The sequence below is a fragment of the Bombus huntii genome, chromosome 7, assembly GCF_024542735.1.
Source record: "Bombus huntii isolate Logan2020A chromosome 7, iyBomHunt1.1, whole genome shotgun sequence".
Taxonomy (NCBI): domain Eukaryota; kingdom Metazoa; phylum Arthropoda; class Insecta; order Hymenoptera; family Apidae; genus Bombus; species Bombus huntii.
In genome coordinates this window covers 5,774,777-5,791,780 of record NC_066244.1, presented here as the reverse complement: position 1 = coordinate 5,791,780, position 17,004 = coordinate 5,774,777, and the positions used below count along the sequence as shown (strand labels likewise).

At 30.9% G+C, this 17,004-nt stretch overlaps 3 protein-coding genes across 4 annotated transcripts; 2 read left to right on the top strand and 1 right to left on the bottom strand.

Annotated features, from left to right (window-relative positions):
• Positions 1 to 929: 929 nt before the first annotated feature.
• Positions 930 to 4,118, top strand: LOC126867469 (WD repeat-containing protein 36). Its single transcript, XM_050621938.1, has 3 exons — positions 930 to 2,808; positions 2,878 to 3,155; positions 3,230 to 4,118. The coding sequence occupies exons 1-3, from the start codon at positions 1,275 to 1,277 to the stop codon at positions 4,082 to 4,084; spliced, it is 2,667 nt and encodes an 888-aa protein (XP_050477895.1). The 5' UTR covers positions 930 to 1,274; the 3' UTR covers positions 4,085 to 4,118.
• A 90-nt stretch (positions 4,119 to 4,208) lies between these two features.
• LOC126867476 (nucleoporin NDC1) lies at positions 4,209 to 6,555 on the bottom strand. Of its 2 annotated transcripts, XM_050621949.1 has the most exons (2): positions 5,927 to 6,550; positions 4,209 to 5,368 (listed from the first exon to the last, which is right to left on the bottom strand). In XM_050621949.1, the coding sequence occupies exons 1-2, from the start codon at positions 6,198 to 6,200 to the stop codon at positions 4,467 to 4,469; spliced, it is 1,176 nt and encodes a 391-aa protein (XP_050477906.1). In that variant the 5' UTR covers positions 6,201 to 6,550; the 3' UTR covers positions 4,209 to 4,466. The 2 variants fall into 2 exon arrangements, with proteins under 2 accessions (XP_050477906.1, XP_050477905.1); XM_050621948.1 differs by having other exon boundaries at positions 4,209 to 6,555.
• An 829-nt stretch (positions 6,556 to 7,384) lies between these two features.
• LOC126867478 (uncharacterized) lies at positions 7,385 to 12,772 on the top strand. Its single transcript, XM_050621950.1, has 10 exons — positions 7,385 to 7,633; positions 8,226 to 8,320; positions 8,509 to 8,639; positions 9,190 to 9,265; positions 9,333 to 9,473; positions 9,552 to 9,725; positions 9,806 to 10,303; positions 10,371 to 10,653; positions 10,729 to 10,948; positions 11,194 to 12,772. The coding sequence occupies exons 1-10, from the start codon at positions 7,594 to 7,596 to the stop codon at positions 11,252 to 11,254; spliced, it is 1,719 nt and encodes a 572-aa protein (XP_050477907.1). The 5' UTR covers positions 7,385 to 7,593; the 3' UTR covers positions 11,255 to 12,772.
• The last annotated feature ends 4,232 nt before the right edge of the window (positions 12,773 to 17,004 follow it).

The window sequence follows — 17,004 nt, the reverse complement described above, 5'->3', positions numbered from 1 at the left end:
ACAATAATTGTTTTTTTCCAAAAAATTTGTAGATAATAATATCTAAGTGTTATTAATTGTAATTTAATACAGTTGCATCTTATATTATATATAATATTTGATAGGTAGTAATATACAATCGTTTTAAAGTTGTATGTGAGTTTACTTCATCGTATTTGTTATTAAATTGTATTTAGTACTCGCTAATATTAACATACATATTTGTTATAAAAAGTATTTGGTTTTATAGAATAGACACTATGTTTTATACATATATGTAATGTATATTAGCATACAAATGATTTATATGGACCCGTGGAAATGACGGATAACTGAAACGAAATTATAAAAAAAAATACTTAATATTAACAATTGTTTTCCTACTCCATTCCTTACCTATATAAGAACTTAATTTTACCATTCATTAATACTTCGTTTAATAAATTAATCGTTACTTATGTACTTGTTACAACATATTTAAGAATATTATAAATACAAAACAATTTTTTCTACAAATTGTTAAATCGCTGCTGTGACGAAAATATAAAAATTTTAGCCTTGTTTCGTGCAAGCAAATAATTATACTAATGATTGTTTCAAATAAATAAGAAATTATATTATTTAATAATTTTTGTTTCTTTATTTTATGTACATTTCAACAAAATCTAATTAACATTGCATAATATTTGTTTTTTATTGCATTACATAGAAAATTAAATTATACTGTTGTTCGGGATTTGGAGTGACCGCCTGGTAATCACGGTGACACGCTTTATGTGAATCAGATACGATCCTCGGGCAGGACGATCGTCAAGGGTCTCTACGCTACCCTAGTGCGGACCATCATAAACAGTGAGCCTATTGTACAGTCAATGTACTTTAGGAGCCCACGGAAAACCCCCATAAAGCACGTCCTGTCCATTAGGGACCAGCCCATCCTCAACATACGTCTTTACCTTATGATCAGTTCGGAACAAACTTCAGACACACGCACCACGAATTTTCCTCTACGACTGCAACATCACCAAGAGTCACTCTTGTACCAGTGTTCTAGTCAGTGTCTTATAAGTGATAAGTGAATATTAATTTATAAGTGAAGTTTATATAAATTTAAAATATACGTATCAAAAACAAAATCTTCAAACAATAAGAATCACTCTCATTAAACACATAGTTTATGCTTTACAACGTGGACGCACCCATAGCTATATTATTTCAAAAGCATGGCTGTATATTCTAACCTTATTTTTTAAGTGTATATAAATATTAGTTTCGACGTAAAATAAAAAGAGACAATGGGACACAGTAAAATATTTGCCAAGAATCGCGCATTAGGATATGTCAGTAATCACATTCCTCTTATAACAAGATATATTACAAGGCGAAAAGAAAATCTTATATCAACATGTGTCGGTGATACGTTTCTTACGTACAGTTGTACACATTTCACGCTTCTTAGCATATCAAAAACGCATCCAGGTGAAATTACATGTCTCGCGGGAGACCCTTATCACACTTTTACAGCATGTGGAAAAGAAATATACGCTTGGCGAAGAGGAGGAGAGATAAGACATACTTATAAAGGACATAAATACACAGTGCATATTCTGTTACCTTTTGGTCCTAATTTAATATCTATTGATGAGAACAACAATGTTAAACTGTGGGATATTAGAACAGAAGAACTAATAACAGAACTTGATTTCAGTAAAAACCACTTCAACATTACAACAATAATACATCCTAACACCTATATAAACAAAATATTATTTGGAAGTGAACAAGGTCAACTGCAGTTATGGAATTTGAGAGTTGTAAAATTAATTTATACGTTTAAAGGCTGGAATACACCAGTAACTGCACTTGAACAGGCACCTGCAATAGACGTTGCAGCAATAGGTTTAAGAAACGGAAGAATTATATTACATAATTTGAAGCTTGATGAAACACTTTTTGAATTAGTTCAAGATTGGGGTTGTGTAATATCCATTAGTTTCCGAACAGATGACCATCCAATAATGGCCACAGGAAGTTTAGACGGTCACATTGTATTTTGGAACTTAGAGCAACGTAAAGTTGAAAGCCAACTCCTTAAAGCTCATTCTAGGGGTGTTACAGGATTAAAATATTTACCCAATGAACCATTGTTAGTAACTTCTTCTTCTGACAATTCTATAAAGTTATGGATATTTGACTTAGCTGATGGAGCTGGAAGACTTTTAAGAATTAGAGAAGGTCATTCAGAACCTCCTAATATTGTTCGTTTTTATGGAAATGATGGCAACAATATATTAACAGCTGGAAATGATTCTTCTTTGAGGATGTTTTCTACAATTACGGAAATGTTGAATAAAAGCTTTGGAAAAGCATCATTCAACAGAAATTCTGCAAGGAAAAGAGGAAGACTTATTGAAGATCCTTTATTAATGCCACCGATTACTAATTTTGCTATAGAATTAACAAGAGAAAAAGAATGGGATAACATTGCAGCAACACATTCGGGTTTGGGTACAGTCAGTACATGGTCTTCTAATAAGGCAAAAATGGGAGAACACAAATTAATCCTAGAAAACTTTAAAAGCAATCATAACATTATTGCAACTTGTGTATGTATAACAAAATGTGGAGATTTTGTTATTATTGGATATAATAGTGGCCATGTAGAAAGATTTAATATACAATCAGGAATTCACAGAGCTAGCTATGGTACTGATAAAGGAGCACATCAAGGTCCTGTGAAAGGTGTAATGGTAGATCCTTTAAATCAAACTGTAATCACTGCCGGAAGTGATGCATTTATAAAGTTTTGGAGATTTAAACCAAAAACAGGTAAAAGAAATAACTATATTTCATGATACACATGTGAAAATATAATTAATTGCATATTATAATTTTAAGGAGGTCCTGATTCAGTAACTAAAATGATGTTGGATGAACCAGTTGAATGGTTACGATATCATAATGATAGTTCCCTTATAGCCATAGCATTGGAAGATTTTACTATTATATTACTAGATCTTGATACTAAAAGAATTGTTCGACGTTTTAAAGGACATAAAGCGCGATTAACAGACGCATGTTTTAACCCTGACTCTAGATGGCTAGTAACAGCATCTATGGATTGTACAATTCGCATATGGGATATTCCTTCCTCTAATTTAATAGACATTTTTCAGGTATATATAATATATGTTAGTAAAACTTAATTATTGATCTAATTTAGAAATATTAACTGAATATAACGTTTTAGGTACCAGAAGCATGCACGTCATTAAGTTTTTCACCTACTGGTGAATTTCTTGCTACAGCACATGTATGTAACTTAGGTATATATTTATGGTCAAATCGTACCTTGTATTCCCACATTTCTTTGAAAGGAGTAAACAAAAACGATCCGATTCCAACGATTGGTCTACCTGGCTCAATGATAGAAGATACTGTTACTAATGAAGATGAACTTATTGAACCAGAATTGGATTATGTTTCTCCAGCACAACTTCAGGATAATCTTATTACAATGTCCGGTTTAGCTCACTCGAGGTGGCAGAATCTATTAAATATCGATATCATAAGAAAAAAGAACAAACCGAAAAAACCGCCAGAGGTACCGGAAAGTGCACCTTTCTTTCTGCCAACGATTCCATCCTTGGAATTGAAATTTGACCTTTCGAGTGTTAAAGATGCCGAAGTCAATAAGAAATTGATTGTTCATCCTGAGTTACAAAATCTCACTTTGTTTGCGAAATCCTTACTGTCTATGGAAGATCCACAACTTGAAGAAGTTATTGAAAAATTCAAAAATATGAGTCCTAGTTCTATCGATTTCGAAATTCAATCATTTTCAGCGGATGAAAAAACATCAAATACTTTATTACTTCACTTTATGAAAATGATATATCATATGATGGAAAAGAGGATAAATTTTGAATTAGCACAAGCTTACCTAGCCGTATTTTTGAAATACCACGGAACAACAATAGCAAAAGACGAAACGTTAGGAAATTATTTAGACACATTACACGATATACAATTAAAGTCTTGGTTTATATTAAGAACTAAATTCTTTCATAATCTAAGTATTGTACAAGCTTTGAAGAAGATGTAATTATTTTATTGTAATAAAAATGACGTTATTTTTTATGTAATTTTTAAATGTAAAATTTAAATGTTTTTGCAATATGACCATCACAAAACATATTTTTAAGGTACATTGATCGAATAATTATAGATGTTTGAAAAATAATTTATTGCGACATTTTACAAATTATTCCTATACAGTAAACCACAGTTAAGTAAAGTTAAATAGAAAAGATAGAAAAGATTAATCACAAGTATAATTTGTTTGTGTATATAAATATAACAATTACAAAAATAATCTTACAATCATTGACATATTTTGATACTAAAAAATATTTTATGTAGATACAAGTAAAAGTTATTTATATATATATATACATACATTAAAGTTTGCAATGAACGACGAGAATTTATTCCCTATAAGCAAGAAAGCTATGTAACTGTTCCACTGTTGTTGTTTCTAATCCTAAATCTCCTATATAAATTTCAAAACATGTAACTATTCTATAAAGACTTCGTTTTGCTGCAGCACGTAAAGAATGAAAGATTTGTTTAATAAATTTATCATCTCCATATTGTTTCTTTGCCATAATATTTGATTTTTGTAATTTATCAAGAGCTTGCTTCAATGCAAGTAAAGTATTGATTATAAGTGGTAGATCTTTTTGAGCAATTCCATAAGAATCTTCATTTAATGATAATACAGCTAAAGATGAAATTGCATCCGCAGCCCAGATTATCGTCTGTCCATTAAATAAAATATGACACACTTTACCGCCCTCTATTTCACCAAAAACATATGAAATAAGTGGTTTAGAAAGTAAGTATGCGAGAAAGTTGTTCCATCTTGTTTTTACGAATTTTTGAATAAACAGTTCATTGTCAACATCTTTTTTTATATTACTTTGTTCTGTACAGATTTGTACTTCTTCTTTTATTAAACTGCGCATACGATACATATATTGTTTCTGAAATGCACTAACATCTGTCATTGTTGAACTTGGAGCACCAGAAGATAGTTTTGGTTCCTGAGGTTTAATGCATGCTGTGCTGAGATCATCAGAAAATTTTTTGATGAGACCAGTACATCTTTCTATAACACAGTTCCAATTGTAAGGATGACCTCCAGGTTGACTGAGTGTGAATAATACACCTCTTCTTGCTTTATCCTTTTGTGCTATTGTAATTAAATCTAAATAGCCTAAATGTTGCATTATTGGCACTTTGTCTGTAGATAATGCGTCAGGAAGTGTCACTCCAGATTCAGCAGTATTAAATACATTACTTTGTTTGAATTCAAAAGGAACCCATTCTGTCAAATATATTTCAAATAGTAAATACATACTGTTAATTGTTAATACAAACATCAGTTGGTACAACCATAATTGAAAAATCAATGACAGATTCAGCAAGCTAGGAATGCTACTCAATGGTTCACTTTCTAATTGTAAGGATGACAAAAATAATATTGTAGAACAGCAATAAGGACCCAAGAAATAATAACCAATTAAATAATATAGAGTTGGCCATACGCATTCAGCCATTAATGATGGAAGCAGGGAGCTGATTCCTGCTTTAAATCGAAAAAGCTTTGATGAAGATATGATAGGAAATTTTAAATATTTCATATGGAAGATACTAATCTTCAAGAAAAAATATAATCCGCTCCAAAATCCACTTAAGAATAAAAAGTAATGTTCTTCCATTAAACACATTCCATAAATTATGTTACATTCTGTCATTAAAAAACCATATTTGCCTCCTTTGATTGATAAATGCAACCAAACAAGGAGACCACCAATGATAATGTGCAGGATACCCATCAAAATATTTTGATATGTGAATATTCCAAAAAATTTAATAAACCTACTTTTTGAGTAGGGTGGAATGTTAGAATAACTTTTGCTACAAATAACTCCTTGAAAAAATGTAACGGTAGCAAGAACACAGAAATAACTCCACATTCGAAAAGAGGTTATCGCTGTCCATGTGTTTTGAATCCATGACATATAATCTGTATTTAAATTTGTAATTAAAAGTAAGCAAGTCACAAGTAAAAATTGTACCATTATACTGGAGATTATAGCTAAGAACATTCTCTGCATTAGCAATTCTTTGCATCCTTTTTTATCCATCTGTATCATTTTATTTACTTGTAACGGTTAACCTCCAGTTTCTTGATAAAACCGTACAAATTGAGCAACTCAAAATTCTTGCCAACAAACTTAACGTAATAGTTAAACTTTTATATTTTTAATAATAATAACATTTACGTGAATATTTTTCACGTTCTCAACTATTTAACTTTTCAAATACGTATTTTTATCAAGGAATAAAGATGATATACATAAATTCCTCGTTTCAAAAAGCCGGTATAATTATGAATTTTCCATTGAATTTGAGCGCGCCATCATGGCTGTCCTCATGAAAGAACATAAAGGATGATATTTATCACTATGATTAAATTTGAATTATCTTCTTGAACGAAACATATTATTTATCGAATCATTATCAACAGGATATTTAACATTAAAAGTTTTATGTATTGGCTTTACTAAAAGAAATATTTGGAATTGATTTATATCTATAAAGTTTCCTTATTTTCCAAATCAATTTTTGATAAATTTATTAATATTTTTAAATAGTATTTTTTGTATTATTTTAAAAATAAAGTTTGTTATTTATAATAATTATTATACTATATTTCACATACTAAATTATATATCTTAAAAAGAGACTACTAAAAATACAATCGACTTTCAATAAAATTCTAAACAAATCTTCATCAAATAATAAATTATTGAAGTTATAATATATTATTTCAACAACTTGATGAGTTTAAGAAAGAAGACTTCTTAATTTATGTAAATACCATATGAATATAAAAACACGCCATAATGAACAATACAGTTTCTTTCATGTATTTGTAATAATTAGTAATTTATAATATAATGTGAATTATGTAATATGTTTCAAATAAAAGCTATAAAAGCTACAAATAAATGTTATGATATTAATACATTAGAAAGCAAGAATTGAAGCATGTACTTTGTACTTGTAATAATGTAATTTATAATGTAACTATGTATATGATGTAGTATCTCTACCGATTAATCAATTCCACGTTGTATTTGTATATGTTACTATTTACAATTAATAAATAAGAGAAGAAATATATTACTTAAAAATGTTTAACATAATTCTTTAATAGAGTACCTACATTGTAATGTTATCCAAATATCAGAATATTTAATAATGATCCATGAATGAATGATGTGCAAGCACTTAGTACTTTCAGTTTCCTTTCTACTTGTACTCTATGATTTTAGTGAAAAAATGTAAGTCAAGTGCTTGATAAGTTTTCGAACCCGCAGGGGAACTATTTATTATTCAGCGAAGGTTGCCTTACTAGTAACATCTTTAATTAACCCGCATGTCATTTTCAATAGGCCTATTCATATAGTATAAACAAAATGGATTAGAATCTCGTGAGAGTTAATTTCTATTATTTTATGGATATTACAAGAGTCTGCCGTCATGTGGAAGTGCCATAAATGTGGGAAACCAGTATATTTCGGTTAGTTTCAATCTTCGCATATATTAAAAAGGCGTAATAATTTTGACAAGTACCGTTTCCTGTCATTATAATGAGTTGATTAATTTTTTGTCTGTATAACTGTCATGTTATTCGTATATATTTTATTAAAAATATTATTTTATTATTATTTTTCTGCATTTTAACCAAGCTCTTTGTTATTATTAAGAAATTATTTTTTAAATTAAAAGATTAATTGTTTATTGTCGTTTGTAATATTTTGATATTTCAAACGTTTAAAATAACGGTTTTAATATTTTAAATATGAAAAAAAATACTACAGTTGAAAATAAAAATTTATTTATGTATTTTATATACTAATTTAAACAAATATTTTAATATGCCAATTTATAAGTTAATAATTTATTATTTATAAAAACAAAATGCATGTATTAAATAAAACTTAAGAAAATATATTTATTAAAGGATTAGTGAAATCTCAATTGATTATAAAATTATATGTGCTTTGTGTAATACTGTAAAGTTTTACAAATAAAGTGAGTATTTTGTACAAATAGATCATAAATATATTTGTTTATTTTGTACAAAATATTTTGAAAAACTGTGACTTTAGCTGAACGGAAGCAATCATTGGGATATGACTGGCATCCAGAATGTTTAAGATGCGAAGAATGTGGGAAACGCTTGAATCCAGGCCAGCATGCAGAGGTACAACATTGTATATTTTATAAAATTGTTAATTAAATATTGTAATATTATTAGTCATATTTAAATATTTAATCTATCTAATTTTGTGCTACCACTTTAAATATTTCATTTTTAATATATTACTGTTAACTTTTACTTAATAATCGTACAACAAAATTTATATTTTCTTTTTAAAAACTATTATGTAGCATAAAGGTGTACCATATTGTCATGTACCATGTTACGGAGCTCTTTTTGGGCCACAATTATTTGGTCATGGAACAAGAGTTGAATCACATACAAGTTTTGGGAAAAAAGAAGCTCGGCCATCATTACCCAGGTATGTAGTTCAAAACAATGTGTTTTATTTAATACCATACTATTGTGGTATCGTAAAAGAAAAGAGTTTGATTAGAGATCGGTTGAAAATAGAAAAAACCGTGTCATTGTCCTTCTGTGGTTTGTTTACATTGAAGAGCGCCTATGTGACCAAAGTCACCTAGTTCTTGCAAAACATGAGCGTGCAGAAATACGAGAAAAACGATAAACAACGCTAGAGCAGAAGGACGGTTTCGGGTTCAAGGAGCGATGACCGAGTCAGGGTATGCGAGAGAGAGAGAGAGAGAGAGAGAGAGAGAGAGAGAGATTTGTTGTGACGAGAGTTGCCAAATAACTGTAAGGTTATTTGAGATAGATACGAGTATCGCATTTAGTTTCAGTTAAACAAACATCGTTTTCTGTCCAATTAATACCTGTATATTCAATTCGTTATTAATAAATTGTAAGTAATCGGGGAAAAAATTAATATTTTAATTTTCCACGACACCACACTATTAAACATATTATATTATTACATTAAGTTTTATATTGTTATAATTTTTCATACTTAGATCACACTTGGAATCAAAGTTGAAGGTTTTCAACCAGTATTATGAAGGCAAAAGTGGTGGAATAAGAAGCCGTGAGGTATTTATCTTATATTTATGCTTAAGAAAATATAGATCAACATATAATTAATATTATTTTTTAACAGGTTAATGGAAGATTGATACTGGAAGGTGCACTTCGTATTTATTGGGGTGTCAGAGGAGTGATTCATTTAAAAGAAGATGATGATCAACGCACAGTAGTTACAGCTCGTAATAGAAATTCATGTAGACGTAGTGTTTCTGATGTGTGTATATATTTTTATATGAAAAGGGATGCTTAAAATATTTTATATGTTCGTATATCTTGTAAATTCTGCCAATAGAGTATAGAAGATGAAGAAAAAGAGGAAGATTGTGTAAAAGAAACTTGTGAGCAAGACGCAGAAACTGAAACAAAGTCTGTACCAACCTCACCTGATCATCTTAAGAGCCTCACTTTACCAATGAAACTAGACGTTAAGAACATGGAGTGGGATGAAATAGATGAGCTTCTTCAGGTAATATATAGGTTATTAAAATTTCTGATTATTAAATATTTTTCAGTTTATTTATTTTTATCTGATTTTTAATTATCCAGGTTGAACGTAAAATCGAAGATGGAAAGAAATTATACCAAACGATGCCCGAAAATCTACCTTCGATTAGTTCGCAAACCACTTCCGACCCACTGCCTCTTTCCTCTCAATCCAGTTTTGATAGATCTGATTCTCGCGAAAATTCAGAAGCAAATAGTCCAAATCATCAAAGCAACCGTGGTAATGATAGTAGCGTAACTAGTACACCAACGCACAGTATAGGTAGTTCTTCCAGTACCGATACGCCTATTTACCATGGCACACCAAATCGAAATGAAACGCTTCGAAGGGTAGAATACTTTGACAACTTAGAGAAAAATATGTCCGGTAATAGATCTATTAGCACTGATGACAGTTGGATAGAAAAAGGCTTAAATCGGTCGATGTCCGGACCTGATTGCCTCCAAAGACATCGAACTGATAGCGATACAGATTCTGTAAATTCTCTACAATTTAGAGAAGATGATAACATGACAATGTCGACCGACAGTGGACTAGAGGTATTTAACAATTATAGTCTTGAATTTATTATTCTCCCTGTATATGCATATCTGTAATACGTTCTAGCTGGATGGCGTAGTTTTACGACGAAAACAAGGATCCACCGCAATTAGACGTCGCCCGGGTGGTCGACGACAATCACGTAGTCGACTGCGGCGTCGTTGTTCAATTAACGGACATTTTTATAATCGTGAAACCAGTTTTTTTACACCTCCGCATGGATCTCAAATGTCCGTTTGGATTACAAGTTTAGTAAATACTCAGGAAGTTATCAACCTTATGTTAGACAAATATAAAGTTGATGCTAAACCAGATAATTTTGCGTTGTTCGTCGTCCGCGATAATGGCGGTGAGTTAAATTATTTTAGGAAACACGTATCTACTCTTAATCACTATTTGAGAAAGATAATTTTCTTTTCTATAGAGCAAAGAAGATTAAGAGATGACGAATATCCGCTGGAGGTTCGTGTAGTATTAGGTCCGCACGAAAATGTCGCGCGACTTTTTTTAGTAGACAAATTGTCGACTCCGGAAATTAGTTCTGACGTTGCGCAATTTCTTAATCTCTCTTTGGTAGAGTGTCACGGTATATTGCAACGTTATTATTACGAAGAGGAGCGTCAGATTCTGCTTTTAAAAGAAAAGTATGTCTTTTTAAATATGTACATAATTCTTAATTTTGATCATTTTATTCGAATATTTTAGACTAGTTTTATTCATCTAAAGAGTTATTTTTTAAAAAAATACTGTCCTCTTATATTTCTGTATTAATATTCATCTTGAAATCTTTCAAAATAAATGAATTTTCTATTATTTAAATTAGGAAACAAAGAGTTAATTAAAGTGGAATATTTTGAAATTATATTTTCTTTTTTGTTTGAATTTTCAGATATAAGGAGATGCGGCGAAGAATACGACAAAGAATGGAAGAGCTAAAGGTTCGACTATAGTTAGTACGTATTCATAATAAACATTTAAATATCATATTATTTTTCTATTAATTTTCACTCGAAGATATATATACATATATATATAATTCCTTCTTTTTTTATGTAAATTATTTGTCATAAAATGTGTTATCGTAATTGTCCTCAAACATTCAAACGTATTAGAACCACTTACTGTCGTCATTTCTTCCAGCTCTCTATATTTATTTATAACTTCAAAAAATTACTTCTGGGAAAGTTCGATTTTCTGCTTTGTTTTGGAGAAGAAAATCGAAATAGATCAATCAAAATATTTTGTTGAAATATGCAATAAAAATTAATTTATATAATGATAACAAAGTTAAGCTTTTAATCTTTGATTTAATATTATACTTGTCTTTTAATGAATGAATTAATTAATTAAATTAATTAATTAAAGAAGTAGTTTATAGAAGATCAAACTTTTATATGAATTTGTTTTTTGAAACTGTTATCAATAAATGTCGTGAGTTATAAAATAGCACCACGACCATGGAAGCAAATCTTGCACGATTTATTACGGAATGACTCACTATCGGAAAAGTGATTTACGTTTGAATGTGTCGAGCGATAACGTACTAACATTTTCTAGATTAACGTCTTATGGTTACATTATTCAATTGTACTCATTACTTCTGCATATTTGTTGCATTTATCTGTAGTCATTAATGCGCAGCTACTATTGAGACATTCAGTGCAATTTAACTAGAAATTCATGTATCAAATTAAGTGATATATACATGTATTTTTTAAGTCTCGACTGTGCATCAAACGATAATTAAGCAGTCTCGCGAACCATTCTTTAACTCGATATCTTTTAAATTGTTCGCTATAAGCTAATTGTTGTATGTATAGCGTTTCATTTGATTTTTTAACATTAAAAATGAACACTGTCATAATTTATTAAGGGCGATCGAGTATTGTATCTGTGTAATAGATAGACACCGATGTCAAGTCAATGATTGATACAAGAGATGAACATTTTATGAAAGGGAAAGAGAAAAGATATTGTTCGCAGTTTAGATTGTACGATTGTTAGAATCTCATGCAAGGCTGTCCAACTTCTTACCTCGTGAAGTTTTTCTAACTTTTCTGTTCACGTAGGTGCCAAAAGAAAAACAGAAATAATGAAGATAAAAAGAAAGAGGAAAATGAAAGAAATTATTATATATTAAACAATAAATGGAAATAGAATTTTAACGAAGGAATTGTTGAATGTAAAATGGAAATGTTAGAGAAAGCAGAACGTTTTAAAAGCTATATGTAGATGTATATATCGTCTAGATGAAAATTACTATAAACGATTGTACCTTGAACTGCAGTTTTAGTTGGACAGCTCCGAAACCCATAGATAATTGTTATTAACCAATAGCAATTTTCGACACGTATCACTGCCGTAATTGCTAGATCATGAATAAATATTTTATCTGTAGAATATAGTACGAAATATTGAAGAAAGGATTGCATTGAAGGTAATTTGGCTTTTAGAATTTGTTTAAGACGTATTTGCTTCCTTTGAATGGCATTTCAGGGAACCAAGTTCTTATGGTTAGTAATTTCGTAACATTATTGTCGATGATGACTATAGTTAAAATTTAAGAATTTTAATTCGACAGATTTTGAAAAATCCTTTCTGCATAGCAGAAAAAAATCGTAGTGTCATTACATTTTAGATTTAAATTAAATTGATAGTTATATTTACTTCCGCGAGATCGTTAGTTTTAGCTTTGAGGAATAATTAGATTTCCTAGTTTGTTACAGCACTTTCAATATAACAGTGTAATATGTGAAATGTGTTTTAGTCGAAATAAAAGAAAAAATCTGTTTGTTTTCATAATATAAAAATTATGATTTTTGTATTATGGAGTTTTTTTTACATCAAAAAATATTTCGTCAAGATAGAGGGAACTTCAAATTCTATTGTGATGGGATTATGAGGTTCCAAATTTTATTATACAGTTTAAAAAGTTTCGAAACAAATATTTTACGTGTCTCTTATCCACATTGAAAATCCCAATTTAGGTGCAAAAATCATTTATTAGAATTGATTACTAATTCGCTTGCCTTTATATCGGGAAAAGATAAAAAAAAATAGATTTTGATCTACATATTACGAAAGTAGATATTAGAAATGCATATCACATACTACACCTGCTGACGTTAGGATTTCATATTAAATTTTAAATTTACATAAATTGATTGAATAGATTCATATTTAAATAATTCTTCTCATTGAAAGCATCAAGTAAAACATTTTATAACACTTAAAATAGCTTAACTTTGTTAAATAATTTTGGTGCGGAAGGATCTTCCAAAATTTTTGTTATATACAAATTTTCGCGAATTTCTAAAAATCGTGCACATTGCAATAAAACCATGACATTTAGTTAGCATTTTTCAGCATTCCGATTTCTACTCAAGAAAATATCATACTGATCGTATTTTTTGAAGAATTTTTAGAGATCCCTTTCCAACGGATGCTTCGAAACGAGTGAAATATATAGTTGCTAAATGAAAGTAAAAAAAATTATTAGTTCCTAACAACAGAAGAAATTTTCATAAAAATTATACATTATTAACAATTTTAACGAAACATTGAATTAAACAAAGAGCACGTACGAAGTAACTTTTAAATAAATTAAAAAATAATGAGAGCAGAATGCCCTTTGTAACAGAGAGAAATAATGAAAAAGTTTCATTTAGCAATTATTTTGTGTGACGTTTACTTTGAAGCATTCTGTATATCTATGTATTTCTAGCAGTTGTTATGTATTTGAAAGATTTCTAACTTCTGTGTGTAGACGTGGTCCAGAGAACTGGAGGTATTTGCGCACAGTTACGATTGTACAATCACATGCTTAATATTGCACAGTATAACTGGTTTCTAGTGGAAAAAAAGTTTACAGCGAAGAATATACATACAATGGTATAAATAAATGTTCGCCGTTGTTTATGACAATAGATATCGATCATATAATCATAATTTTAAGCTAGTCACACTTCATAAATAGTCATACATATTATACATAATGTATGTTACGAATGCGTTCGCGATTCGAGTGTTTAGACAGATAAATGTCGTTATCGTGAACGAGAATTCTTGAAATTATCCAATTTGTTAACGATGTCTGTTTCATTATAGGAAAAAAAGAAAGGATAAAATATTGGGTGAACTGTATTAATTTGTCAGTTAATTAAAGAAAATTTAATTATTTCTATAAACTGAGGTGTAATTTATATTTATAATTTTATCGTTGTATTTAATTTTTTGATATAATATTTAGCTGGAAATATTTGTTTATATAAGTTTTAATATTTTAAACGATGATTAAAAATATCATCATTTTCGTGTTTTATAGAAAATCGATTCTTTCCTTCTAATGGAAAATTACTCGCATAAATATTACTTTAATTACTTCATAAGCTCTTCTTATTCCAGTAGATTATTTCACGCAAACAAACTTTAGTTCGGTCCAATAGCAGTGGAAACAATCTAGCATTATCAAATTATGCAGTTTACCTTGTCTTTCATTTCCGTCCATTGGTTGTTTGCCGATCAAACATTGTACAGGGTGATTCTACTGTAACTACTGTCACCTTGGTGTTTTTAAAACTATGCAAGTCCACGAAACGTTTGTTCATTAATACCAAAAACGTCTCTATGTAGGATATCTACGATATGAAGGAAAAGATGAAAAGTACAAGTAGAAAGAAAAAAATTGAATCATCTTCAACTTTTATATTTCATTAAACATCCGATCTATATTTTGTTAAACATTGAATATCATCTCTTTTAAAAATGAGACAGAGTTATGATTCATTTTTCCAAGAAAAGCAGATAGGAATAGGTAAAGAAGCGGATTCTTTGGTAGAATATGTAGTGTCTGACCATAAGAACGCTGCAACTACTTGCTCCGCTGTCAGACTAATATCTTAAGTGCTAGATACATACTTGTATTCGTTTAGCAGGTGTTTCAATACTATTTCATGAATAGAAACATATCATCGCATTAAAAAAGCAGAATAAAATGTAAAAATACTGATACTCATATCGTGATAATAGTTTTATTAATAATATTTTTTCGCTCGGTTAGCACACTGCATAATTACTCGCGGTAATTGCAGTCGGCCGGACTAATAGCAGCTATCATAATTGTCTTCGAGTTACCTCCAAGCGAATCCTTTAATAACCACGTACACTATCTCGATAAGGTACGAAGATATTACGCTTATAAGAGGAAGACGCGTCGCCTGTGGAACTAACTTCCGAGAGCGTCGATATCACAGAACCAAATGTTACCAATGATAAATTAATGTCGAATCTATTAAATTCTTTTAGTCGTTGGCCTGTCGTAGCCTTTGCATTCTCATGTTTGCTTCCAGTCAAGTCGACAAGATACACCTTCGAAACGGTCTCCGACGGAATATTGCCTTCGGATAGTCCAGCTTGCACGAACGTCATCGTAAAAATTGCGCGATTCTTGTTGCTCGCGTTGATCATGTTTGTGCTTACTGCAGTTCTGTGCGTATTATCTTTCACCATGCATTCCTGAATATCTGCATAGTCGTACACGCGCTGGCTTGACAGGTCTTGGACATAAGGTCCTCTTTTAGGATGTTCCCGCACTCGGATCCGTCTCAGTAGATCTGTCACTCTTTCATTGTGTATTTCTAGGAATGATACTTCAGTTCTATAAGACGCTCCGCTCTCTTTAGCACCTGTCATTCTGGCAAACAGCGTGTTAGACCTGCTGTCTTTGTATTGAAATTCCGTGTTTTTTTGCCATCCATTTGTACAATCATTTTTGCATTCATCGCTAACACCATTTTGTTAAAGGGACAAACTCCCACGGCTATCTTTACTAAAGCCATTGCTATAAGAAACGTATAGATTTTGTCAAAGGCTGTTTGCATACCGTGGTGGTATTTTGTCACTTTCACGTTTTCTCTCGTGGTATCAATCCTTGAGCTTCCGGTGTGCCCATCATGGTAAAGGTATTTCCAGTTCCTGCCTGACCGTAGGCAAAGACGTAGGCATCGTAGCCCTCGAAGGTACTTTCTATAACGTCCGTACCAAGATCATTGAAAACCTCTTTCTGAGATGCATAATTGTCATCGTTTGCGTCGCAGGGCCAATACGAGTGATCAAATGTGAAGTCTTTGTATTGAAAATCCGTGTTTTTTTGCCATCCATTTGTACAATCGTTTTTTGCATTCATCGCTAACTCCATTTTGTTAAACGGACGAACTCCCACGGCTATCTTTACTAAAGCCATTGCTATAAGAAACGTATAGATTTTGTCAAAGGCTGTTTGCATGCCGCGGTGGTATTTTGTCACTTTCACGTTTTCTCTCGTGGTATCAATCCTTGAGCTTCCGGTGTGCCCATCATGGTAAAGGTCTTTCCTGACTCTGCCTGACCGTAGGCATCGTAGCCCTCGAAGGTACTTTCTATAACGTCCGTACCAAGATCATTGAAAACCTCTTTCTGAGATGCATAATTGTCAGCGTTTGCGTCGCAAGGCCAATACGAGTGATCAAATGTGAAGTCTTTGTATTGAAAATCCGCGTTTTTTTGCCATCCATTTGTACAATTATCTTTGCATTCATCGCTAACTCCATTTTGTTAAAGGGACGAACTCCCACGGCTATCTTTAGTAAATCCATTGCTATAAGAAACGTACAGATTTTGTCAAAGGCTGTTTGCATGCCGCGGTGGTATTTTGTCACTTTCA

Excerpts from the sequence above, each read along its gene's own strand:
- LOC126867469 (XM_050621938.1), top strand. The coding sequence starts at position 1,275 with ATGGGACACAGTAAAATATTTGCCAAGAATCGCGCATTAGGATATGTC. Across the intron at positions 2,809-2,877 it reads GAGATTTAAACCAAAAACAG|GAGGTCCTGATTCAGTAACT; the intron begins GTAAAAGAAATA and ends TATAATTTTAAG. Across the intron at positions 3,156-3,229 it reads ATTTAATAGACATTTTTCAG|GTACCAGAAGCATGCACGTC; the intron begins GTATATATAATA and ends ATAACGTTTTAG.
- LOC126867476 (XM_050621948.1), bottom strand. The coding sequence starts at position 6,200 with ATGATACAGATGGATAAAAAAGGATGCAAAGAATTGCTAATGCAGAGA.
- LOC126867478 (XM_050621950.1), top strand. The coding sequence starts at position 7,594 with ATGTGGAAGTGCCATAAATGTGGGAAACCAGTATATTTCG. Across the intron at positions 8,321-8,508 it reads ATCCAGGCCAGCATGCAGAG|CATAAAGGTGTACCATATTG; the intron begins GTACAACATTGT and ends ACTATTATGTAG. Across the intron at positions 9,726-9,805 it reads AAATAGATGAGCTTCTTCAG|GTTGAACGTAAAATCGAAGA; the intron begins GTAATATATAGG and ends TTAATTATCCAG.